This window comes from Procambarus clarkii, chromosome 24 (genome assembly GCF_040958095.1).
Source record: "Procambarus clarkii isolate CNS0578487 chromosome 24, FALCON_Pclarkii_2.0, whole genome shotgun sequence".
NCBI classification, from domain to species: Eukaryota; Metazoa; Arthropoda; class Malacostraca; order Decapoda; family Cambaridae; genus Procambarus; species Procambarus clarkii.
This window is the reverse complement of record NC_091173.1, coordinates 3906364-3932778: the sequence shown is the minus strand read 5'-3', so window position 1 is coordinate 3932778 and position 26415 is coordinate 3906364. Positions and strand designations below refer to the sequence as shown.

At 48.3% G+C, this 26415-nt stretch overlaps 1 protein-coding gene across 1 annotated transcript in view; it reads right to left on the bottom strand.

Annotated features, from left to right (window-relative positions):
- Positions 1 to 26415, bottom strand: part of LOC123761793 (Nucleolar complex protein 1) — a 253815-nt gene that overhangs the window by 147486 nt on the left and 79914 nt on the right. The window contains exon 8 of the mRNA XM_069330489.1: positions 22797 to 22932. Coding sequence (XP_069186590.1) covers positions 22797 to 22932 — 136 coding nt within the window. The remainder of the gene's footprint in view (positions 1 to 22796; positions 22933 to 26415) is intronic.

Genomic DNA, 26415 nt, shown 5'->3' with positions numbered 1-26415 from the left:
TCTTTAAAGATTTCTCACATAATTTATAGGTTGTGTGGGGTCTATGTTCTCCAATTCCACATTCCATAACATGGCATTTCTGTATGGAGCCCCTACGGCGCCCTGGAGCTTATCAGGCTAATGTCTATTATATTAGACAGGGACATTAGCTAAGGAGTTCAGACCTACCAGGGATCAGCGCCAGAACCTGGCCCCTTCAGAGAGGTTTCAGGGAGCAATGGCCCTGGAAAAACCCCTTGTGATTGGGGTTTTCCTTATCTGCCATCGACCGGGGTTAGGCACCCAGAAAGGTAGGCATAACAAAACAAACCGCACATGGTAAAAAACTAAAACATAAAACCGAACAGAGAGATAAAAACTCCCTACAATCACAAGGAAACATGCAAACAAGCAACCATCACCACGCCAGCTGCCTAGCATCAGTCCGTAATCTAATGTCAACCAGGACACACACTTCTCTGGCCTGAGTTTCCTAGGCGGTGTTTGCCTTTCGTGGCGTTCACTGCTGTGTGTTGTGTTGTGCGGTGGCCAGGTGTTCCTCATCAGTACCGGGGCTGCATGCGCTTAGGGGCTTCCTTCCCTAAGCACCCTGTGAGTACTGCCCCTGCGTGACAGGGTTATCTTCCCTGGGGCGTTCGGGAACCATTCCCGTAGAGGTTCTTGCTGCTCGGCATTTGCCTCTCCCTTGGGGCCAGCTGGGGCTTGGGGCCCCTTGTTTGGCCATGGGTAGGGACTGGTATTGTGCTGGTTAGGGCATCAAGGTGTTACACGACCTGCCACCTAAGCGCCGACCAGTTCCTGTTGCCCCTGGAGACGGTGTACTTTTGCGGGCTTTTTCTTTTGTTTTATTTTTATTTGCCTGGTGGGGGTCTGTCCAGTGTGGCTATAGTTCCACTGGTAGTGTTTGGTGGCCCTCTGCTAGGCCCCCGTGATTGTACACGTCGCAGGGGTTTTCAGTGTTGTCCTCTACCACCTTGTTAGTTTTGCGTTTTAACCGGTTAGCAACACCTTGCCCGGGCTTCCCGTAGTTGTTACCCTACGGGCCCTGGAAAACCCTTTCGGGGCTCGGCGGACCATTGAATGTGTCTTCCGGGTTCCAACCAGTCTTGTAATTGTTCATTGGTTGCTGTGCCCTTGTCTCCGGGTGACAGTCGCCACTTTTACCTCCGTCATGATGCCTGTTGGGTCACTGACACCTTGACCCAGAGTCTTGCGAGATATATTCTCTGCTTGTTCTCTAGTACTCTCCTGATGTTATTAGTGTTCAGAGTACAGGCGGCATCCGTGTTGCAAGCTAGGTTAGGTTGCTCCAACACGTTAGGTTGGTTTCCCACTCGGATGCCCCGAGGCCGCCGCGTTTTGGTTAGGTGCTGTTCGCCCCTTTCCTTCCCTGTTCCCGGCTCCGGACTGTCTGCAAGTTTCGGGGTCGTGGCGGGGTTTTGTTGGGGCCGAGACTCGGGCGGTTTCGGGGGCTACCCTGTTCGGGTTGGGGACGGAGATTTTCGAGCCTGTTCCTCCTACCAAGGCTTCTGGGTCTTATCAGCGCCCCTTTCTTGCTGCCTTTCCCATGGACTCTTCCTTTTCTTTAAGAGCGGAGGGCTTGGTGGACGGCTCTGCCCAGGGGCCTCTGTTGCGTGTTCCCAGGGCTGTGGGGGATGCCTGCTAGCAGTTCTGATGCTGTTTGCCCCTGCCTGGGTTTTATGCTTTTGGGCGGAGTTTTCGTCCATGCAGTCTGCTTGCTTTCCACTTTTGCTGGCGTATTTTCGTATCTTTTGTGTGGGTCACGGCCCCACTGTTCTGGTGGCCATTTTCTTCTGCCGGTTTCCCGGCACGGCCACCAGGGCGACGTTGCGGTTTGTTTACATGCGCCTGGGTGTGCGAGCGAGCGTGTTGGGCGAGTTTTTTCACCTTTTTCAAGGGTTTTATTTTCCTGTTGACGTTTCTTTGTTTTTCTGGTGTTTTCTGCCCGTCTTCTGTTCCTCTTGGAGCGTTTGGGTGTTGATTTTTACACTAGGTTTTCCGCTTTGTCTATTTTTGGGTCTGGGCCCTAGGGTATGGGCTCAGTGTCCGTGTCTCTTTATACTTGCTCCCACACCTCGTCCCTCGGTTTTCGGACTGTTTTGGCCGTTTTCCTGGGGGTTCTATCCGTGGGCTGTGCTTTGCATTTCTGTGGTGTGTCTCTGCCGGCAAATGTGTTGGTTTGGGCTCCCCCGGGTTCGATTCTGGGTTCTTTGGTTTCATTCCGGAGGTTTCTTCCTCTTGGGCCCCCTTTGTGGGTTCAGGGGGCTATGTTTCCTCGTATGTGACCCGGTTTTGCCTTCTGGGGTTCCGGGGTTTTCCTGGCTTGCAGGCTGATCTTTATGGGTCTTGGCACGTGTTGTGGTCGTGCTGGGACTTTGGGTTTTGTTGTCGAGGTGGGCCTTTTGATGCAGTTTTGTGTCTTCTTCACCTAGCCGACGTGGTGCTCTCTGCCCAATGGGAGGCTGCTTGTATTTTTTTCACGTGTATGTGTGTGTACACATGTGCATGTATATGAGTACACTGTAATTACCTAAGTGTAGTTACAGGATGAGAGCTACGCTTGTGGAGTCCCGTCTTCCCCGCACTCTTTGTCATATAACGCTTTGAAACTACTGACGGTCTTGGCCTCCACCACCTTCTCACCTAACTTGTTCCAACCGTCTAAAACACTGTTTGCTAAAGTGAATTTTCCTATATTTCTTCGGCATCTGTGTTTAACTAGTTTAAATCTATGACCTCTTGTTCTTAAAGTTCCAGGTCTCAGGAAATCTTCCCTATCAATTTTATCAATTCCTGTTATTATTTTGTATGTAGTGATCATATCACCTCTTTTTCTTCTGTCTTCTAGTTTTGGCATATTTAATGCCTTTAACCTCTCCTCGTAGCTCATGCCCTTCAGTTCTGGGAGCCACTTAGTAGCATGTCTTTGCACCTTTTCCAGTTTGTTGATGTGCTTCTTAAGATATGGGCACCACACAACAACTGCATATTCTAGCTTTGGCCTAACAAAAGTCGTCAACAATTTCTTTAGTATATTGCCATCCATGTATATAAAAGCAATTCTGAAGTTAGAAAGCGTGGCATAGGCTCCTCGCACAATATTTTTTATGTGGTCCTCAGGTGATAGTTTTCTATCTAGAACCACCCCCTAGATCTCTTTCTTTATCAGAATTCTTTAAAGATTTCTCACATAATATATAGGTTGAGTGAGGTCTATGTTCTCCTATTCCACATTCCTGCCATAACATGGCATTTATTAACATTAAATTCCATTTGCCAAGTGGTGCTCCATATACTTATTTTGTCCAGGTCTTCTTGAAGGGCATGACAATCATCTAAATTTCTTATCCTTCTGATGATCTTAGCATCATCAGCAAACATGTTCATATAATTCTGTATACCAACTGGTAGATCATTTATGTAGACAATAAACATCACTGGTGCAAGAACTGAACCCTGTGGTACTCCACTTGTGACATTTCTCCATTCCGATACATTGCCTCTGATTACTGCCCTCATTTTTCTATCAGTCAGAAAATTTTTCATCCATGTTAGAAGCTTACCTGTCACCCCTCCAATATTTTCCAGTTTCCAGAACAACCTCTTATGTGGAACTCTGTTGAAAGCCTTTTTTAGGTCCAGATAGATGCAGTCAACCCAACCATCTCTTTCCTGTAATATCTCTGTGGCTCGATCATAGAAACTGAGTAAATTCGATACACAAGGATCTTCCAGATCGAAAACCATACTGTCTGTCTGATATTATATCATTTCTCTCCAGGTGTTCTACCCATTTAGTTTTGATTAGTTTTTCCAATACTTTCACTATTACACTTGTCAATGATACAGGTCTATAATTGAGGGGGGTCTTCCCTGCTGCCACTTTTGTAGATAGGAACTATGTTAGCCTGTTTCCACACGTCTGCTACGATTCCTGTACACAGTGATGCCTGAAAGATCAGGTGAAGTGGAATGCTGAGCTCAGATGCACATTCTCTCAGAACCCATGGTGAAACTCCATCTGGGCAGCTGCTTTATTCTTACTGAGCTCCTTTAGCATATTTTCCACTTCATTCTAGACCCCGCTATCCACTCTATGTTGTTCTCTGGAATTCTTATTGTGTCTGGTTCTCTGAAGATTTCATTTTGTACAAACACACTTTGAAACTTTTCATTTAATGTTTCACACATTTCCTTTTCATTTTCCGTGAATCTGTTTCCCATTTTCAACCTCTGGATATTATCCTTTACCTGCAATTTGTTGTTTATGAATTTGTAGAATAGGCCCGGTTCTGTTTTACATTTATCTGCTATCCCTTTTTCAAAATTTCTTACTTCCTCTCTCCTTACTGCCGTGTAGTTGTTTCTCGCATCTTTGTATCGCTGGTATGTTTGGGGTTTGGCCTCTTCCTATACTGATTCCATTTTTGTGTCTTTTGGTCTCTGGCCCTCTCACAATTTCTGTTGAACCAATCCTGTTTTCTGGCCCTACATCTCTGTTTTGGTATGAATGTTTGTGTGCCTTCCTCGTATATTTTTAAAAATTTGGCATACATTTCATTTACTTCCCTGCCTAGCAACAAGTCTGTCCAATTACACTCATTAAAAAAATTTCCAAGTTCCCCATAGTGACCTTTCCTTAAATCGAGTTTATCAACTGTTTCAATGTCCCCATTTTCTTCTAGATGATATCTTAAAGCATAATCAATGTCTAACAGGACGTGATCACTTTTTCCAAGGGAGGAAGGTACTGGATGTCAAATATCTCTTCTTCTTTCCTGGTGAATACTAGATCCAGTACTGACGGTACATCTCCTTCCCTCATTCTTGTGGCTTGCTTTATGTGTTGATACAAGAATGTCTCCAGAATGAGGTTCACAAATCTGCATGTCCAAAAGTCCTCCATTCTTGCTTCATAGGCCTCCCAGTCTATTGCTCTAAAGTTGAAGTCCCCCAGTATCAACAGTCGTGATTTATCTTTATCTGCTTGTACAATAATATCTCTCATGACCATTATGAAGCCCTCTCGTTTGTCATCCAGTTCTTCCTTTGTCCATGTGTTGCTTGCTGGTGGGCTGTAGGCATTTAAAATTATCAGCTTATCATCCTGATTCCAGATCTGCAATGCCATTATATCAATATCTTGAGGGTTTTCAAATATTAACACTATTACTTTCAGGTGTTTTTTCACCAGTACAGCCACTCCTCCTCCCTTCCTAGTTTCCCTGTCACGTCTCCAAACTGAGTAGCCTCTTGGGAATATGACTTCATTTATTATATTTCCTTCAAGTTTCGTCTCTGGTAATGCGACAATATCTAGGACCTTAAGCTGAATTATATCTTGCAACTCCAAAGTTTTTGACCTCACTCCATCTATGTTGGTATATACAATTTTCAGGAACATGTTCCCTTTTCCTTTACTCCCCCTTCCACTACTGATCTTGTTGCTTTGTTTTTATGTACCATTTCACAAGCTTTCCAGTCCCTGTCACTTTGTAGAAAAAAGAATTTCTGTCTTCTTCTTTTCTATCCCCTTTTAGACGTTTTGCCTCAATTAGGTTCATTTTCATCTTTTCTCTGTCTTCCTTGGAGAGGTCTTGTCTTATTGACCAAAGTTTGCCAACCTCATCACTCTGTAATTTCCTGGCAGTTTCTTAGCACTTCCATCATGTTTTTTCACTCCATTAAACGTCACACTTAAGGGGTGGTTCTTGTTTTTTCTTTTATTTTCCTATTCTTCTAAAATCACTGACATTTTCCCTTGAGCCTTCTCCTAAACCTACTATTTTCTCTATGATTCTCATCTCTTCTGCTGCTCGGTCTACCTTAGATAAAATTTCCTTCTCTAAACATCCAAAAATGATTATGGACTTAGTTCTATCTGCAGTGTTTTGTACCAGTTTACTGTTGGTAACCAGTTCTTTCCTAATTGCTTGCCTAATTTCTGCTTCTTGTTGGTCATTTCTGGTTTTGACTTCCGAACACACTTCTTTGATAGTCTCTTTCTCTTTTACAACTTGAGCATATGTCACTTTTATTTCTTCTTTATACTTTTCTAGTTCTTTATTCACCTCCTCTATGTGAGTTGTCAGTGAAGTTTCCAGTTGGAGATCCTTACCTAACTCTATATTAGCTCTCAGACTCCCTTGGAGTTATCTTGAGGTTATCTTGAGATGATTTCGGGGCTTTAGTGTCCCCGCGGCCCGGTCCTCGACCAAGCCTCCACCCCCAGGAAGCAGCCCGTGACAGCTGACTAACTCCCAGGTACCTATTTTACTGCTAGGTAACAGGGGCATAGGGTGAAAGAAACTCTGCCCATTGTTTCTCGCCGGCGCCCGGGATCGAACCCGGGTCCACAGGATCACAAGTCCAGTGTGCTGTCCGCTCGGCCGACCGGCTCGACCGGCCTCATTTTCTTTCACTAGTTCCTCGATTTGCTCCTCCTGATTTGTTACCTTGTCTGTTAATGCAGTAATAATCTTACCTTGCTGAAGAATACTCCCTTTTAGAGTGCAAAGCTCACTCCAAAGAGCTCCATTGTCCTCTTCCAATTTAAGCACTTTTTCTTCATACTTCTTTTGCATATCCTCAATTATCTCTAACCTGCCAAGAACACCTCCTTTCCTTATATCTTGGGGCGAGAATCCTTTGAAACAATCATCTGTTGGTGTGTGTATATTTCCAGTGGTGGCGGCCATCTTTGTTTTTGTACTAGAACCAAAACAAACTTTTCCACTCAGCTATTTTCACTCACTTTTACTTGTTTATTGTATTTTATTTGCTCTTACACTTCCCTGAACCTTTATGTAACCTGGGACACCACTGTAGCCCTCAACCTGTGCCCAATACTTAGGTAATTCGGTATTTCCAGGAGCTTGCTGCAGTGTGACTCCTGCCTCCTCCTTGCTGCAGGTGTGACTCCTGCCTCCTCCAGCTCACAGAGATCACCGATCAGAGATCAGAGAGATGTGCATACCCACGTGTGTACTCACCTATTTGTGCTTGCAGGGGTTGAGCTTTGGCTCTTTGGTCCCGCCTCTCAACTGTCAATCAACTGGTGTACAGATTCCTGAGCCTACTGGGCTCTATCATATCTATATTTAAAACTGTGTATGGAGTCAGCCTCCACCACATCACTGCCTAATGCATTCCATCCGTTAACTACTCTGACACTGAAAAAGTTCCTTCTAACGTCTCTGTGGCTCATGTGGGTACTCAGTTTCCACCTGTGTCCCCTTGTTCGCGTCCCACCAGTGTTGAATAGTTTATCCTTGTTTACCCGGTCGATTCCTCTGAGGATTTTGTAGGTTGTGATCATGTCTCCCCTTACTCTTCTGTCTTCCAGTGTCGTAAGGTGCATTTCCCGCAGCCTTTCCTCGTAACTCATGCCTCTTAGTTCTGGGACTAGTCTAGTGGCATACCTTTGGACTTTTTCCAGCTTCGTCTTGTGCTTGACAAGGTACGGGCTCCATGCTGGGGCCGCATACTCCAGGATTGGTCTTACATATGTGGTGTACAAGATTCTGAATGATTCCTTACACAGGTTCCTGAACGCTGTTCTGATGTTAGCCAGCCTCGCATATGCCGCAGACGTTATTCTTTTTATGTGGGCTTCAGGAGACAGGTTTGGTGTGATATCAACTCCTAGATCTTTCTCTCTGTTCGTTTCATTAAGTACTTCATCTCCTATTCTGTATCCTGTACTTCATCTCCTATTCTGTATCCTATGTGTGTGTTCTATTCACCTATTCTATTCTATCTATTCTATTCTATCTATTCTATCTATTCTATCTATTCTATCCTATTCACATATCCTATGTGTATCCTAAATCCTATGTGTGTAATACACCTTGTGTGTGTGTATTTATATTTATATAATTTTTCTTTTGGAAGGGGCTCAGTTCCCTTTGCTGCTGACGGGGTGCTGGGGGAGCAGCTTGCTCTGTTGACTCTCACTTGGTCCCGCAGTTAGTGGGCGTTTTTGGTTGTCTTCTGGTCTCTGGTGGCGGTGGATGGCTTCTCTCCTTTGGAGGGTTCGGGGCTGGCAGGGTGGGCTTTTTCCCCTGCGCTTCATCATGTCATCGTAGTAAGTGCGTTGGACGTGGTCGATCCGCCCCATCCTTCTGGCGTTCCCGTCTGCTCTATGCAGACATGGGCCTGGCGGATCTGCGGTTCTTTTGGACTTGTTCAGTCTGCGCCCTGGATTCTATGCCCTCATCGGAGGACTGTTGTCTGTGGTCCGGCTTCTGTTGGGGTTGGGTGCCTGGATGGTGGCCCTGCTGTTCTTGGCACGTTCCTCTCCAGGTTTCCGGGACTGGCACAGTTGGTGGTGGGGCTTCAGGCTTGCCCCTTTTTTTGCCTTCCATAGTTTGTGATTGGCACTTGGTGTATTTACGCACCTTTACCGGATCTTGGTGCCCTGTCTGGGTCTACTTGGGATTCGGAGTCTGGCCTACCTCGACGACTGGCTGGTGTGGGCTCCCAGTTGGTCCGCTTGTCTGCTTGCCAGGGGTGTGGTTCTTTCCAGATCGCCGGGTTCGGTTTCTCAGTGATCTCGAAGCCGTTTCATCTGTTTCCGTCCCGGGTTCGGACCTAGCTGGGTCTTGTTTAGGGCTCTTGGGCCACTCCTTGTCTTTCCCTCCAGAAGTGTTGCTGCGGCCGTGGTCCCGCCTTCGTCTGTTTATGAGGGGGGTCCCGGGTTGCTCGCCGGATGCTAGAGTGGTTGTACGGGAATCTGAACTTCGACGTGCTGGTCTGCCCGCAGGGTCGGGTTTGGCTTCAGCACCTGTTTGGTTCCTTCGGAGACTCCCCTTCCGCCTCTCTTACGGTCGTTGGGTTCAGTCCTCCAGGGATCCGGTGTTCGTGCTGCGTCACCAGCTTCCTCTTTGGGGTTTTCGAGGTTTCATGCCTTGGCACCTCCCTGAGCCTTCGCTCAATATGTTCACGGACGGGTCATCTCTCGGCTGGGGCTTTGTGACCAATGCTCACCAGGTCGGACCGGGGATGGTGGGGTTTGTCTGTCCGTTGGGCTCACAGCACGGTTTGGGAGTTTGTGGCTGTCTGGTTTGCGCTTCAGAGGATTCGTTCGAACTGATCCTCTGGCGGTTCTTTGCCGAAATCACAGGGTTTCTCCTAGGCATTTAACCTTTGGGGTTGGTCCCTTCGAGTGGCTCGTTTGCTGGATTCTCGGAGTTTGGCTAACCGTGAGGTTCATGTCCGGGGTGTGTCATATGTCCTGGCGGACAGCCTGTCTTGGTTCATTCCTCGGATGAACCGAGGATCGTTGCAGACTCGTTTCGTTGATTCTGCCGGATGTATGGACTCCTGGCCATGGACATCTTGGCATCGGCGTAGTCTAGGCATCGCCCATTCTATGTGGCGCTCTTACACCTTTAGGGGAGCCGGTCGGCCGAGCGGACAGCACACTGGACTTATGATCCGTGGTCCCGGGTTCGATCCCGGGTGCCGGCTAGAAACAATAGGCAGAGTTTCTTTCACCCTATGCCCCTGTTACCCAGCAGTAAAATAGATACCTGGGTGTTAGTCAGCTGTCACGGGCTGCTTCCTGGGGGTGAAGGCCTGGTCGAGGACAGGGCTGCGGGGACACAAAGCCCCAAAATCATATCAAGATAACCTCAAGATAAGATACCTGCCTGCGAGGCATTCACAGTGGATGCCTTTCGGCAGGACTGGTCAAGGTGGGGGTACCTGTTCCTCTTCGCCTGGGACAGCTGTTGCTTCAGGTTCTGGCTCAGTTGGAGTCCATTACCAAGGAGAATAGTCCTCATGGTCCTTTGGTAGCAGGCCCAGCTTTATTTTCAGACGCTGCTTGATAGGTGTCCATACCTGGGGCATTTTCCTGTGGCTCCGCCTCTTTCATCAGGTCGGTCCGGTCCTGTACGTGACTGGTTCGGCCTTCTCCTCGGCTCTTTGCATCTGGTAGTTTGACGCGGGTATCACCATCTCTATGGTGATCAGGTGGCTTTGTTGATGGTGTCCCACCTGCGAGCTTCATCTCTGCGACAGTATGACGTTCCTGGTGTTTCTATGCACCTTTTCTTGCTCTTCGTAGGTTGTCTTCTCTTTCGCATCGGGTTGTCTTGGGTTTTCAGGACTACAGTTATTGGATGTTTCTTACTGTCGCCTCGTTTTGTGCGGCGTTGGCGGAGCCGCTACAGCTTGCGTTCGGGGTGTACGTCACATCTGCCCCATTCCGTACGCTTTCTCGTGTTTTGTTTCACCTCCGGCCTGCTCATGCATCGCCTGAGCCGTCCTGGTCCATGATCAGGGTGCCCTCTTATCTTCTCCTCAGTTTGTGGTAGCCCCTTCGGTTCAAGTGTACGTTTGCAACCTTTCTCAGTCCTTCTGGCGACGGTCGATACAGCTGGTTTCCGGAGGGGTCCTTGGATTATCGATGCTTGATTGGTTCGGCAGAGGGTGCGTCCTGTGTTGTCCGGTTGCGCCTCTTTGTCGTTACCTGTCTACAGTGTCTGGGGATGCACTTTGGGTTGATCCTCGTTCCCTGTTTCAGGGCTCGGGTCTCCCAGGTCGTCCGCAGAGTTTTTAGGTCTTCCAGCCTGCGGTCATCCTTGTGCCCGTGCTGTTCGGACGTTTGCAGCTTTCGCTGATGTGCTGGTGACATCTAGATCTCATATCGGGCGTGAGGATTTGATTAGCCCTTTCTTTTCCTTCTCTTTGGGTATGAAGCTCCAGGGAGCCATAGGGGCTTCCCACAGAAAACCAGCGTTGAATGTAATAAAACACAATGTTCTGGGTGAGCCCCGGAGGCTCCCTGGACACCCACTCTGAAGGGGCCAGGTTCTGCCGCTGGTCCCTGGTAGGTCTGAACTCCTTAGCTAATGTCCCGGTCTAATATAACATACATTAGCTCGATAAGCTCCAGGGAGCCGTAGGGGCTCCTTACAGAAAACAAAGCTACCCAAACCAAGCACGAACCAAAGAAGCCACGACAAACTAAGGAGAAGAAAGAAAAAAAAAGAACCCAGTCCAAAGACCAAGACGGCTCGGGCAGCACATGAGCAGGCCAGAGGTGAAATAACACACGAGCTTACATAACAGAAGTGACATCCACCCCGAACGGAAGCTGCAGCGGCTCTGCCAACATCACACTATAAGAAGCGACAGTATTCGGCATAAGATGCCAGTACAAGAAAAGCCAACAAAGGGAGGAGAAGACAACCCAGTTCGACACAGATGAAACCCTACGAAGAGAAATGAAATGGAATGGCAGGAAAGCCCTCAAAGAAACTTCAAACTATTGCAGAAAAGGGGACCGCAGGTGGGACAGAATCAGAGAAGCCACCTGATCACCATACAAATGGTTATACACCAGTATCAGAAAAACCAGACAGGTAGAGTGGAAAAGTAAGTCGAACTAGCGAGGTACCTCACCAGACCGACCTGCCAAAAGAGGCGGCAGCCATGGAAAAACGCCTGGATTCAGACATCAAATAAGCAGCACTTGAAACCAAGGCAGAATAGGCCACCATGGAACCAAGAGAAGCACACACTCCTGACAGGATTCCAGCTGAGCTAGAGATCGGAGCAACAGCTGGACCAGGAAAAAGAGAGATAAAGGAACCCGCCACCTTGACCAGTCCTGCAGAAAAGCATTGACCGTGAGCCTCGCAGGCAGAGAATGGTGCCACGTACAATGGGAGACAGAGAGACAAAGCCAACACTGAAGAGATCCACCTTTGGGTGCCGGTACGTCCTGCAAAGCCAAAGGAGGGGATCGGCAATGACCTGTCCACTCAAAGCAACCAGCCCTAAAGGACCACAGGACGAAAAGACAACCCCCCTCCCCGGAGGAAAATTTAAACCACGGAGCAATAGTCTGAATGGAACCAGAACATTGAGTATAGAGGAAGCCAAATCCGCTGCAACTCTTGCACCGTGCTGTGAGCCTGACATAAGGAGAGCCCCCAATGCCTCAGGCCAGTCTGTTGAGCACTTGTCACAAGGTCACTGATGCAGATTCATGGTTGAAGATGTGTCTTCAGCCAGGAAGACACCAGAACCTCGGAACACACCTGACCAAGGAAAGAGGAACCAGACTCGAACAAAACCGGATCCAATACAGAGGTGCAAAACAGGTCGTGCAGGAGGTACAGTATGCACCAAGAGCCTCCCGAACTAATGCAGGGGTAAGCTGAGATGAAGAACACTTTCGAAAAGACGAATCTGAGGGGACCCAGAAACGAACCTGTGGGAGAGCCCTGCCTACCTGCATGTAGCGGCAGATAAGATGCACATCAGTATTTTTTTTTTTTTTTTAGTATAGTGCCCCAGATCCAAAATGGCCATAATACGGATGAAACATCAAGCGAGGGAGCCAGACAAGCAAACAGGGCAAGGTCCCTAAAACCCATTCGGGACAGCTCTGGGGCCCTCCAACCAACCTACCAAGTGTCACTAAGGAGACTCGAGCATGCAACGCAGCTGCTGCCTGATACCCAAGATCAACAGCCAGGGAATTTGGAAATTGAAGTACAAACAGGGAACAAGTCCCTCAAGACTCCGGGTCGTAGGTGTCCCCGACCCAATAGGAAGCTTGACGGAGGCAGTACGGATGATCGTCTCCCTGAGGCAGGGGGCGACAAACAATTTGCAACTTTGCACAAGGCGAGAGCGGGCTTGAAAGAAGTAGCAGTGTACGACCGAGCCCACAGGGGTTTTGCAAGGTCTGTAAGGGGTGAATGATCCCAATGGGAAGCCCAGGCACTGGGGCCAGCTAAGCTGGTAGAACCCTGTCAGATAGCAAGCAATCAGACCACCAGTAGCAACAGTGAGACATCATAAGCAACAGAGGAGGACAACCAACACAACCTAGGTAAGCCTAATAAGAAGCTAGGCAGATCTCCTCCATCCACCAAAGGCAAAAATGCCAGAAAAATAAACCAGTCGAGTGTAATGAAAAGCCATTTTCTGGGCGAGTCCCGGAGGCTCCCCGGAGCTTTACCGAGCTGATATGTATGTATGTATTGGACCGTGGCATCAGTCTATTTGATTGGAGTTCTAGCCTACCGGGGACCATGAGCCAGAACCTGGCCCCCTCAGAGAGGTACGAGGAGCAATGGCCTATAGAAACCCCAATGTAGTTGGAGGCATTCCATGTCTGCCATCTATTGGGTTAGGCCCCCAGAAAAGTAGGCGTCCCAAAACAAACCTCACCTGGTTAACAATTGCTGCCGAAAGTTGAACTGATAGTTCAACTTTCGGCAGAACCCCACAATCTAAAAACAAGCAAACAAGCATGAACTCACAACTGCCGTCATGCCACTGTTTGTGCAGCTCCCCCCACCCCCTCCCTGGGAGGTTATCTTGGGATGATTTCGAGGCTTAGTGTCCCTGTGGCCCGGTCCTTGACCAGGCCTCCTTTTTGTTACACACCCCTAGGAAGCAGCCCGTAGCAGCTGTCTAACTCCCAGGTACGTATTTACTGCTAGGTAACAGGGTACATCAGGATGAAAGAAACTATGCCCATTTGTTTCCGCCTCCACCAGGGATTGAACCCGGAACCTCAGGACTACAAAACCGAAGCGCTGTCCACTCGGCTGTCAGGGCCCCCTGGGAGGGGAAAGAGGAAGCCCCAGAGTCCTGCGCCGACCATCTAACCCAAGTTCAGTGGCTGAATATATATATATATATAAAAAAAAAATGACCAGAGGGAGGGATGCTGGGGAGCCTCCAGAACTCACCCAGAAAATGGCATTTCATTACATTCAACCCTGGTTTTCTGTGGAGAGCCCCTCCAGCTCCCCAGAACTACCTAACCACAGAAAAGTAAAAGAGGGACTTACCCGGGAGGCAGCTGCCACTCGCTCCTCAACTCGAAGTAGAGAAACAACGCGCAAGACAGCTTGCGAAACAGAGCGGAAGTGACATCTATCGTGAACGCAAGCAGAAGCGGCTCCACCAGCCCAGCACGATATGAGGCGACAGTATTCGGCATAAGATGACGGTCCTGAAATAGCCAAGACGAAAAGGACAAAACATCCCGATCCTAATCCGAACACAACTTACGAAGAGACAAAGTGATGAAAGGACTGCCAGAAGACTTCATGCTGCTGCCGAGACGAAACATGCTGGTGTTTCGAAGCATCAACGAAGCAACCTGATCACCATTCAAGCAGTGATAAACCCGCCTGGTCAGAAAGACCAGACGCAAAGATTGGAGGAGAAGATCGAACCAGCCATGAACAGGACCAGACTGATCTGCTGAAAGAGACGGAGCAGCAGAAAAATCCCCGGGTTCGGACACCAAACAAGAGGCACCAAAAACAAAGGCTGGGATGGCCACCAAGGGAGCCAACAGGACTGCTCATCCCCTGGTAAGTCTTCCAGCGAGCCAGATCCCAAAGCAACAGCTGAACTGGTGGGAAGAGATACAGGTAACCTTACCTTGACCAGTCCTCTCAAAAGGCATCGACCCCAATGGCCTTGCAATCGGGGAAGGGAGCCACATATACGAGGAGATGCCTCGACCACAAAGAAGCAAAGAGGTCCACCTCCGGGCACCCGTACATCCGGCAGAGCCAACCGAACGAGTTGGAGTTGACCGTCAATTCCATGGAAAGGGAAATAAACCAGGACAGGCTGTCCGCCCCCTGATGTGAACCACCACAAGAGCCAAACCCCAAGAACTCGGCAGACAAGTTACATGAAGCTACCAGCCCCAAAGACCCAAGGACCGCATTGAACCCCTGCGGTTCAGGCAATGAACAACTGGGGCGCAGTCGGAATGGAGATGGATCGTCGATCCGTGAGCAACACAAACATTCAAGCGAGTCAAACTGCCGCGAATTCCCGCACCATGCTGTGAGCCTGAAGGAAGGACAGACCCTACTGGCCCTGGCCAGCCTGATGAGAACTAGTCATAAAACCCTAGCCAAGAGATGACGCATCCGTGAACACACGAAGCGAGGGCTCGGGTGGGCGCCAGAGCACTGAACCCAATCCGACGGGTAAACCACTACAGCGAGGTGCAGACTGTTCGAGTGTAGCTCTCATCCTGTATTGATATAATATACTGATGATACTTTGAGCGTAGCTCTCATCCTGTAACAACAATTAGGTAATTACACTTAGGTAATTACTCCCATACAGTCGCTCAAACAACCGACGAGTGACCCGGAACCCCCCAGAAATAGCCAAAAGAGAGACCACAGCCGGAGCAATGACATGGGAAGGAGAAAAGGCAGTACGAGAGTCCCACACAAGACCCAGCCAAGTCCGAACCTGAGAGAGAACCAGATGGGAATTCCTCCAGTTCACCAAGAACCCTAACCCGGCGAGCTGGGAAAGAATCAATCCCCAGGTGAGCAGACACGCGGACTGGCTGGGAGCCCACACCAGTAAGTTGTCGAGGTGTGCCAGAACCCAAATCCCTAGCAGACACAAACAGGTCACCACAACCTGAGTAAGGTGTGTGAAAATGCGAGGTTACCTTACCTTGAGGTTACCTTGAGGTGGTTCCGGGGCTTAGTGTCCCTGCGGCCCGGTCGTCGACCAGGCCTCCTGGTTGCTGGACTGATCAACCAGGCTGTTAGACGCGGCTGCTCGCAGCCTGACATATGAGTCGCAGCCTGGTTGATCAGGTATCCTTTGGAGGTGCTTATCCAGTTCTCTCTTGAACACTGTGAGGGGTCAGCCAGTTATGCCCCTTATGTGTAGTGGAAGCGTGTTGAACAGACTCGGGCCTCTGATGTTGATAGAGTTCTCTCTCAGAGTACCTGTTGCACCTCTGCTTTTCAACGGGGGTATTCTGCACATCCTGCCATGTCTTCTGGTCTCATGTGATGTTATTTCTGTGTGCAGGTTTGGGACCAGCCCCTCAATTATTTTCCACGTGTAAATAATTATGTATCTCTCCCGCCTGCGCTCAAGGGAGTACAGATTTAGGCTCTTTAGTCGGTCCCAGTAATTTAGATGTTTTACTGAGTGGATTCTAGCAGAAAAGGATCTCTGCACGCTCTCCAGGTCAGCAATTTCTCCAGCTTTGAAAGAGGCTGTCATTGTGCAGCAGTACTCCCCTCTAGAGAGCACAAGCGTTTTGAAAAGTATCATCATCGGTATAGCATCTCTAGTGTGAAAAGTTCTTGTTATCCAACCTGTCATTTTTCTTGCAGTTGTGACAGCTACTTTATTGTGTTCTTTAACCCTTAAATGGCGCATAGCTATATACCATTTGACACCCACAGGCGCATACCAAAAAAAAAAAAAAAAATTATTTTTTCTTCCTAACCTGTTAATTTGTGTTCACTGATCACGGGAAAAATAATAAAAAAATCGTAAGTGGCATATATTGCCCACTATAGGGCGGGGAAGTGTAACAAAAATCAGGCGCTGACTGAGCGTGTGTCCCAGGCGGTCTGTTGATCGCCAGCTGTCAGGCCAGAGTTTCCACAAAGAGATAATTACCTAATTATTTCAATGTCTCTTGATTGATTTTTCGTAGTTTTTTTGCTGTAATATTATTCAATAGTGTGTAGTGTGATATAATTATATAATAAAATGACTGAATCATCGCTGTACTCAAAAATATGGTGTGCATATTGTTGATTCAATTATGTTCATCAAACAGTGAACAAATACTTTGTCGGTTATTACACTATATACACAGGTTATATATAAGTATCTGCATGTTTTGTTCATCATGACAAACCACTAAGTTGGTATGCTGAGTGGCAGTGGCAGTGGCAGGCAGTGACTGGCTGCCACTGGCTGCCACTGGCTGCCACTGGCTGCCACTCCCTCCCTCCCTCACCTCACCTGACTTGCCACCATTCTCCACCCACCATACTGTTTTTGCTTTTATATAGACGTTATATATAAGTATTTACATGCTTTGTTGACCATAACTGTACATCTAAGCTTGTATGGTGAGTAAAGGCACAAAGACGTAGGACCTCACACAGTCAGCTGATGGCTGCCGCCCTCAAGGCCAGACGCACTTATATTTCTCCTCCAACAATACTGTTTGTGGTGTTATTACGCTATATACACACATTATATATAAATATCTACCTGTTTTATTCACCATACTTGTACAAGTAAACTGTTATGGTGCCCAAAGACCATCGTGGTCATCAGTAAACAACATGATAAGTCGTGCAGACGACTCACCTCCCTCACCAAAATGGCGGCTCCCAACCTCCTACTCTCGCTGTTATCTCACACTATACACACGTTATATATAAGTATCTACATTTGTGTTCACCATAGCGAACCACTAAGCTGGTATGGTGAGTGCAGTCAATAAAAGGTGGTCCCACACAGTCAGAAGACAATGCCACCACCCTTCCTCCCACAGCATTACTCCTCCCTCCATGGAGCACAGCGCCAAATATCACCACAATCCTGCTATTATCAGAACCCTGGTCAGTTTTATCACAGTCAGGGGTCTTCTGTAATAATATCACCGCTACATAATAGCAAGAACAAGTATATTATGGCATTTTTAGGCGATGCTGTGGTCACAAGCTGAACAGCAGTGCTGTGAGCTCAAGCTGCGTGCGTCAGGCTTGGTAGCTCACTCAATACTGAGGCCCCTAACACCCTGGAGTTTGGCCCACAATTTAAAAAAAAAATGGCGTCTGTTTACAAGAGCCCTGATGAAGGTGTGGTGAACCCTGTGTATCCGCGGGCCGTTTAAATCTTGCGTAGTACTCCAAAGCATCATATGATGCGATGCGCAATTTACTGCAAGTCGGTCAAAGCATCATATGATGCGATGCGCAATTGAAGGGTTAAAGGTAAGGTCTTCCGACATGAGTACACCCAGATCCTATACATTGCCTTTTCGTTCTATGTTATGAATTGCCTGAGTTTTGTACGTGGTTTCTGTTTTTATATTTTCAATTTTTCCGTAGCGCATGAGCTGGAACTTATCCTCGTTAAACACCATATTATTTTCTGTAGCCCATAGAAAGACCTGATCTACATCTGATTGGAGGTTTGCCGTGTCCTCTATGTTGCCAACTCTCATGAAAATCCTAGTGTCATCTGCAAAGGATGATACAGAGCTATAGGTTGTGTTCTTGTCTATGTCCGATATGAGGATGAGAAAAAGTACTGGAGCAAGCACAGTACCCTGGGGAACTGAGCTCTTCACGGTTGATGGGCTGGATTTTATTTTGTTGACTATTACACATTGCGTTCTGTTAGTCAGGAAATTGTAGATCCATCTGCCTATTTTCCCGGTAATTCCTTTTGAACGCATTTTATGTGCAATAACACCATGGTCACATTTATCAAAAGCTTTTGCGAAATCTGTGTAAATTACATCGGCATTTTTTTTGTCTTACATAGCATCTAATGCCATATCATAGTGGTCCAGCAACTGCGACAGGCAAGAGCACCCTGTTCTGAAACCATGTTGTCCGGGGTTATGGAGATGCTGTGATTCCATGTATTTTGTGATCTTACTTCTTAGCACTCTCTCAAAAATTTTTATGATGTGCGATGTTAGTGCTGTCGGTCTGTAATTTTTTGCCTCTGCCTTATTTCCTCCTTTATGGAGTGGTGCTATCTCTGCTGTTTTTAGTATGTCAGGGATAACGCCAGTATCTAGGCTTTGTCTCCACAGAATGTGAAGGGCCTGCGATAGTGGTTTTTTTACAGTTCTTGATGAATATGGAGTTCCAAGAATCCGGACCTGGTGCAGAGTGCATAGGCATACTGTTTTATGGCTTCTTCAAAATCTATTAGGGATAGGGCGACGTCTGATATATGATTTGATGTTGGTATCATATCCATGAAAAATTCATTTGGGTTATCAATCTTTAGTGCATTTAATGGCTCGCTGAAAACAGAGTCATACTGCTTCCTCAGTAACTCGCTCATTTCTTTGTTGTCATCGGTGAAAGTTCCATCTCCCTTTCGCAGGGGTGCCAGATTGAAGTTTAATGGAAGGGAACAAAAGTGGTAAACTTGTCGCCTCACGACAAAACTGAACCCATGATGAATCGGGACATGCCAATATGCGTCCCGGAGGTTCAGAAACACCATCCAGGCTCCAAAAGATGCTGGACCTGAGACAGAGTGGTCATCCAAAAGGAGGGTAATGAACCCAAGGGTTCAGATGTGACAAGTCCAAAATGAACCTCAGATTCGCCTGCCCGAGCACAGCCTGCCGGCACGCGAGGCGAGACCTAAAGAACAGACAACCCGCCTCCTTCAGAATAGGTGCAAACAACTTCAATAAGGCAGCTGACGCACGAGCCACTGAGGCAAGTGCACCGGACACAGGGCCGGTACCCAACGCCTCCACATTCTCCGCAAGCCAGTCCAAAGACAGCTTAAGCAGGGGAAAGAAACATAAAACCAAAATCAAATGTCCTTGGGCGAGCAAATCCTCAGCAACAAGGGACACGGAAAGGACGGGAACCTGCACATGAAGCTGCACCTGGCCAATATCCTTAGGAAGAATGGAGGGTGAACAAGCACACATTGAGGTGCTCCAACTCGCCCTCCGGGTAAACCTAAACAACCATAGAAGTTTCCTGCCATTCAAGAGTGTGGGTCCAACAGAACATATGCCACGCCCACAAAAAAAAGAAAGGACAGTTTGCCAGCCAGGATGATTCTGGCATCTTGTAACACACCCAAGAAGAAAAAGTAGAACCGAACTCAAATGAGGAAGGGTCCATTATTGAGGCAAAATCCGAGACATGCAGGGGGGTACACGCCACAATGGCCTCCCGAACTTCCTTAGGCGATGTGGGAAGCCAAAACCTCCGGAAGGGAGCGAAAAACCCAAGGAAACCCGGAACCAAACCCGAGGAGAAGCAGATCCCATATCAAACTCGTACAGGCAGGGAGGGGGGGTAAGAAAACCCCCTTTCCCTGTAACAACAAGGCCCGTGTCTAGGGGTACCAATACCCAAGCAGGGTCAAAGGGGCTCAAGCCCCTCAAGTCAACTCCTACCCAGCCTCAGGATCCTCCATGCCAGGACCTGGGGCACAGCCGTCCTCCAAACCCTCTGCCCCCGAAGAAAAGGCAGTCCACCGGAAAAGACGGAAAAAATGGGCTCGCTAGTCAGACCCCGACGCCCCAGCTGGGGCTGGGTTTCATTTGTTTGGCGATGAATGACTCCGTCACTGAATCAGATGGGACAGCCCCTGCAACCACCCGAGTCTCACCACCATTGAAACCCTGCCCTGACTCCGAAACCTCAGGTTTTGGAACCGGCAGCAGGGAGGTGGGTTGGGTTGAGGAGCAGGACAAACAACAGCAGGGAAAGGATGAAGGAGCGCAAACAAAATCAAAGTCGAAGCAACTAACGCCCCATGTCCGGGTCCCTATAACCAAGGCGAGGCAACCACGGGGCATCCAGTAAGGCAACCAACCTAGCACTTTGCAGCAACGTAAACCTTGCATGCAATGCCAATGCCACCTGCACCCCATTATCAGTACCAGTGGAATGGGTGAAGTGGAGAACCAGCAATGAACTCCACTCGCAGGACTCTGGGTCAAACGTGTCATCGACCCAACAGGCAGCATGACGAAGGCATAAACGGGGAATGTCACCCTGAGACAAGGGGGACAGAGCAACCTTTGAACTTGCACAAAGTGAGATGGGGACCCAGAGGACGCATCCATTGGGCCAATGAGCCCCAATGGGATTTTCCGGGGCCCTTAGGCTGACTGCTAAGGGAAGCCCGGGCAAGGTACTGCTAACCGTTTGACCCAAACTACGGAGAGAACAATTAAAGCTGAACCCCCTGCGTATAATCACGGTGACCTAGCAGAGGACCACCAGAATAACATAATAACAGAGGGTGAACAATGACCAAGGGGCAGACAACAAACCAAAAGAAAAAGAAAACCCCCACAAAGGCCCCAGGAAGACCAGAACCGCCTGCTGTGATAACAGGTGACAAGCTGCATAGTACCTTGCACCCCTACCAGCGACAATACTACCTCCTAGCCAAGGTCAAACAGCGGCAAGGAAAATCCCAGCTGACACCAAGGGCAGGCAATCACCGAGCAGCAAAATATCCCTACAGAGGTAGTTCCCGAACGACTTCTGGAAGATAACCCCAAGCCGCAAGAGTAGTACTTACTGGGCACCTAGGGAAGATGGCCCTAGGCGCATGCAGCCCCAGTATTCCGTGAATTACTTCTGGCTTGCACACCACCACACAGCAGAAAAACACTGCAAGGGCACAGCACGGCTCAGAGACAGGAGCCAGAGTCGAACTACATCAGCCTCAGAACTAGGGATTGGATTGCTGGCATGGGGGTGGTTTGGGGCTCCCCTTTCCCCCCTCCCTGGGAGGGGGGAGCTGCACAGACAGCAGCGTGGTGGCAGTTATGATGTCATGCTTGTTTGCTTGTTTTTAAGACTGGGACTTCTACTTGGTAGTTCGCTTTCAGTAGCAATTGTTAACCAGGTGGGGGTTTGTTTTGGGATGCCTACCTTTCTGGGTGCCTAACCCTGTAGATGGCAGGAATGCCAACCACATGGAATGCCTCCAACCACACGGGGGGTTTCTATAGGGCATTGCGCCTCGTCCCTCTCTGAGGGGACCAGGTTCTGGCTCGCAGTCCCTGGTAGGCTAGAATTCCAATCGAACTGACTGATGCCACGGACTCTCCACAAAAACAAACAAAACCCCCGAAGCCACAAAACAAACAAACTGGCAATCAGAGAGAGAAATTGGCAGCTGTGTTTTAGTCAAGCTAGCTGCCCCAGCCACAGTGCGCCCCTCCCGGCCAATAACACTCCCGCTACCAAGGGCATGACCGAAAGTCCAAGAAACCCCATGTACCTCATGGGCGTAGACAACGTCAAAAGACAAAGTCCTCAAATGGCGAGTGATTCCCAAATGCTCCAGGGAAGATAACCCTGACACACAAGGGCAGTACTTACGGAGCACCTGGGGAAGGTCACCCTAGGCACATGCAGCTCCTGTACACTCACACACCTGGCCCACCACACCATGTACACAGCAGGAACAGCCACACAGGGCAAAAATCCATAACAGAAACTTGAGGCCAGAAGTAACTGATCTGACTGCCAGCACATCAGTTCAAGCACTGGGGTGGTGGGGTGGTGGGCTGCTGGTTCCCCTTTTCCCCCCTTCGAGGGAGGCTGAGTGCTAGTTGGATAAAGTGTTGCTTGTTTGTTTTCTTTCTGGGGAGGGGGTTCTTTTGCTCTTTTCGGGAGTAGGTTGCAATTTTCACCAGATTGTGGTCTGTACTGTTTCGCCTATCTTTCTGGGTTCCTTCCCTGGTTGATGGGAATTGTGACATACTTTGAATGTAAAGTGCTCATAGGCCATTGCACCCTGCGCCTCTCTCTGATGGGGCCAGGTTCTGGCTCATGGTCCCCAGTAGGCAAAAGGACTCCTGTGATTGATGATCCCAAACTAATATAGCACGAATCGGTTTGGATACCGTCAGGGAGCCGACGGGACTCGCTTCAGGAAAAAGAAAAATTCAAATAGAATGTGATGAGACAGGTTAACTTCAAGAATCCTACAAGTGTGTAAGACTTCAAAGTTAGAACAAAGTACTGTATATGTACGTATAACTGACCGGTAAACTGAAGCAGTGCATATACCTAAAAACTGTATACAGTGATACACAAGCATCTGTGGTGACCGGTAAACTGAAGCAGTACATATACCTAAAAACTGTATACAGTGATACACAAGCATCTGTGGTGAACAAGTAATATTTCCCATCAGAAACCATGCACTACATTTCTCAATGAACATCCTGGTTCTCAGTACATTTCACATACCTTCTTTGTGCAAGCTTTAAAAAAGCCAAAATAGAGTTTAAGGAGCTCTGCAGCAAGCCTGTGGTCATCCTTGGAGAAAATCATATCTTTCAAAAAGCAAAGACAGTAATACTGACTTTTCTCATTCACATTTGGCCTGAAAATAATTTTTTTTACATCAATTAGTGCATAATATGTGACAATCATTTTAAAATAATAAAGAATAAATTTTGTGAAAATTCAGCCCATTCTCTCTCCTGAGTTGCCACAATGTACAGAAAATGGTGGATTAAAACACCCAAACCTACCTTAACCAAGTAATCCACGCACAGAAAACCGTGCATGTTTGTGAACTGCAATTATTTATAGTACAGAACATCATATCTTGTCCATTGGGGATTTTGACATCAAAATGCAATGTATTATTCGAGAGGTCACGTTGAAAAGCCAGCGTTAAATGTAATGAAACGCCCTTTTTTGGAGGGTAGCCCTGGAGGCTTCCCTGAAGTTATGCAAACTGATATGTGATTATTAGTTTGGGATCATCAGTCACTTGGAGTTCTGAGGCCTACCAGGGACTTCGAGCTAGAACCTGGTCTCCTCAGAGAGATGAGGGAAAGCTACTGAGAGCAGTCCGAATGGAGCCAGATCAAGGAGCCCCGAGAAAGCCGAATCCGGCGCAATGCCTGCCACACTGCTGCAAACTCCCGCACGGTGCTGTGAGCCCGATATAAGGACGCACTCCAACCCCTCTGGCCGGACTGGTGAGCACTGGTCCTAGTGTTCTAGGCACTAGGAACAGCTGAAAACTGGACTGCAGACAGAGCAGAGCTGCAGGGGGGAGAGAAACAGACGCAGTCCGAGATCCAATACGGGACCCAGCCAAGTCCAAACCTGGGATGAAACCAACTGAGACTTCCCTAATTTACCAGGAACCTGAACCTGGCCAACTGGAAAAGAACCAGATCCCAGGCTAGCAGACAAGCATACAGGCTGGGAGCCCATACCAACCAGTCACTGAGGCAGTGTAAGAGGACCCGACCTCAAACAAAACCCGGATCCAACACCGAGGCGTAAACTGGGTCTCACAGAAGGTACGCGTGCCAAGTGCCTCCCCAAATCGCCTCAAGGGGAATCGGAGAGGAAGAAAACCTTTAAAAAAACAAATCTGAGGAACCCTGGGGCACCCAGAAACATGGGGGGGGGGGAGCCCTACCTACCACATTTGCTGGCAGATTACATGCACAATTTGAATGAAAAGATTGGTTTATTGTACAATTTTTTCTAAGATAAAAAGACCCCCATGGTTAAAACAGCCAGAATACAGATAGGATACTGAGGGCCGTAGGCTTGGGAGCCAGACGGTTATATAGAGTACAAAAACTGGTGTCAATAACAAAAAAAAAGAAAATCCAATAACCCCAGTACATCATGTGAACACAAGACCGAGGCAAATAAAATACAGAAGTACCACAGCCACGCACACTAGACAAGAGAGCCAAGTAACACAAGACCGAGAGACAGGATCAGCACCCACCCCAGGGAAAAAGACAGGGTAGGACAAGTAAAATATAAAGAAACCAGGCATAGCAAGGCATTCGTCTGCTTAAGCTTGTCCTTGTTGAACCCAAATAAAGTACTCATGTCAGGTGTGGTTTCTGTAATTGCAGACAAAACAGGGTAGGAAGAGGCCCGAAGAGACGAAGCAAAACCTATGCAAGCACAACGAGAAGAAGGCAACAAACACATTTGGGAAGATATGGGATGAATAGTACTGGCAGCCAGCCACGGTAATGAAACAGCAGGGCAAATGGCTGACAAAACATAAACTCAAGCAAAATATGGATGCATCAGAACCAAGGGTGTGAAAATCACACAAGCAAATATTGTAAAACTAATGGAGAAGGGAAGGAGAGGACAAAAACCTTTCTCCCCTACTGCAACAACCACTGTCCCGAGGGCACAAGGGGCCCAAGCAGGGGGAAAAGGAGCCAAAGCTTTCTAAGTGGACACCCTCCGAGCCCCGGGAACTCACGACACAGGCCCTGGGGCAGAACCCTCTTCCCTGCCCTATCACCTGTGAAGAAAAGATAGAGTCCAACAGAAAAACTTCCAAGAAGGAAGGTGGCTGGGATGAACTGGAAGCCTCAGTAGAAGAAAAGGCTCAATTACCTCCACGCCCGAATCAGTAGGGGCAGCCTCCGAAGTCACCCAAGACTCATCCCAATCTAAACCTCGCTCCGACTCCAAAATACTCAGACGATTTGGAGCCGGAAGCAGGAGGAAGAGGAACAGGGTCAACCACGCCCACCTGGGAAAGAAGCAGGGGACATGGACAGAACCAAAGGCGAAGTGTCCAACGCCCCCAAAATCTAAAAGGGGCAGCTCCAGGTTTCTCCAACCAGGCAACAAACCTGGCGTGATGCATGAGGGAGAAGAAAGCTTGCAACGCGGCCGCTGCCTGAATCCTCTCATCTGCAGACATGGAAAAGCTAAACTGAAGCACAAGCAGGGGAACAAGTCCCGCAAGACTCCGGGTCATGGGTGTCACCGACCCAACAGGCAGCATGACGGAGGCAGAAGGGGTGATCGTCTCTCTGAGACAGGGACGATGAACATCCAGCAACGTCGCACAAGGCGAGAGTAAATTCTGACAGAGCCGGGTTACCGACCGAGCCCACTGGGGTTTTCCAGGGCCCGCAGGGCACATTATCTCTATGGGAACCCCAGGCAATGTGGCCAGCTAAGCCGTTAGAACTCCTGCTTGTGAACAGGCAAACCGACTATCAGTAGCAGAGGTGAAACCTCGTGGGCATCAGAGGAAGAAAGCCACCACAACCTTGGCTGACCTAATAAGCACATAAGCAGTTCTCCATCCACAGTGGGAAAATTCATGCAAATAAAAAAGAACAGGTCCTGGCACAACACCACAAGCAAACGAGCAGCTAGAGAGAAATGTTGGCTGTCGCATAGGTAGTAGACTGTGCCAGCCACAGAGTGGCCCTCCCCCCCTCACCCTTTAACCAATAACACTCCCCTACCCAGGGCAAGATGCAAAGCCCCAGACCCCCGACTTACCACAAGGGTGAAGACCCCGTCAAGCGACGAAGCCCCCAACGGAGTGTGTGTCCCAAACGTCCAGGGAAGTCAACCCTGACATGCAAGGGTAGTATTTACAGAGCACCTAGGGCAATGTAGCTCCATGTACAAAGAACACATGACCACCACACCACACACACACCTGGCACACCCCCACAGGGCAAAATCCCAACCAGGAAAGCGAGGCCAGAGGTGACATCCGACCACCAAGCACATCAGACTAGAACCGAAGGTGTAGACGGTGTAGAACCAATATCCACATATCAGTTCGGATAGCTTCAGGGAGCTGAAGGGGCTTCCCCCCAGGAATTATGCATTTATTTTTGGTATATGTGCATTTCAGAATACATTGTAAACTTGCTTGAACTAACCAAGGAATTTCATTCACTCTATCAGACTCCATGCAACCTTCAGAAAAAATAAAATAAAAACCAGCGTTGAAAGTAATGAAAAGCCATTTTCTGGGTGTGCCCTGCTGGCTCCCTGAAGCTATCCAAATTGACATCTGCCACATTAATTTGGTGTCCTCAGTCCCGGGAGT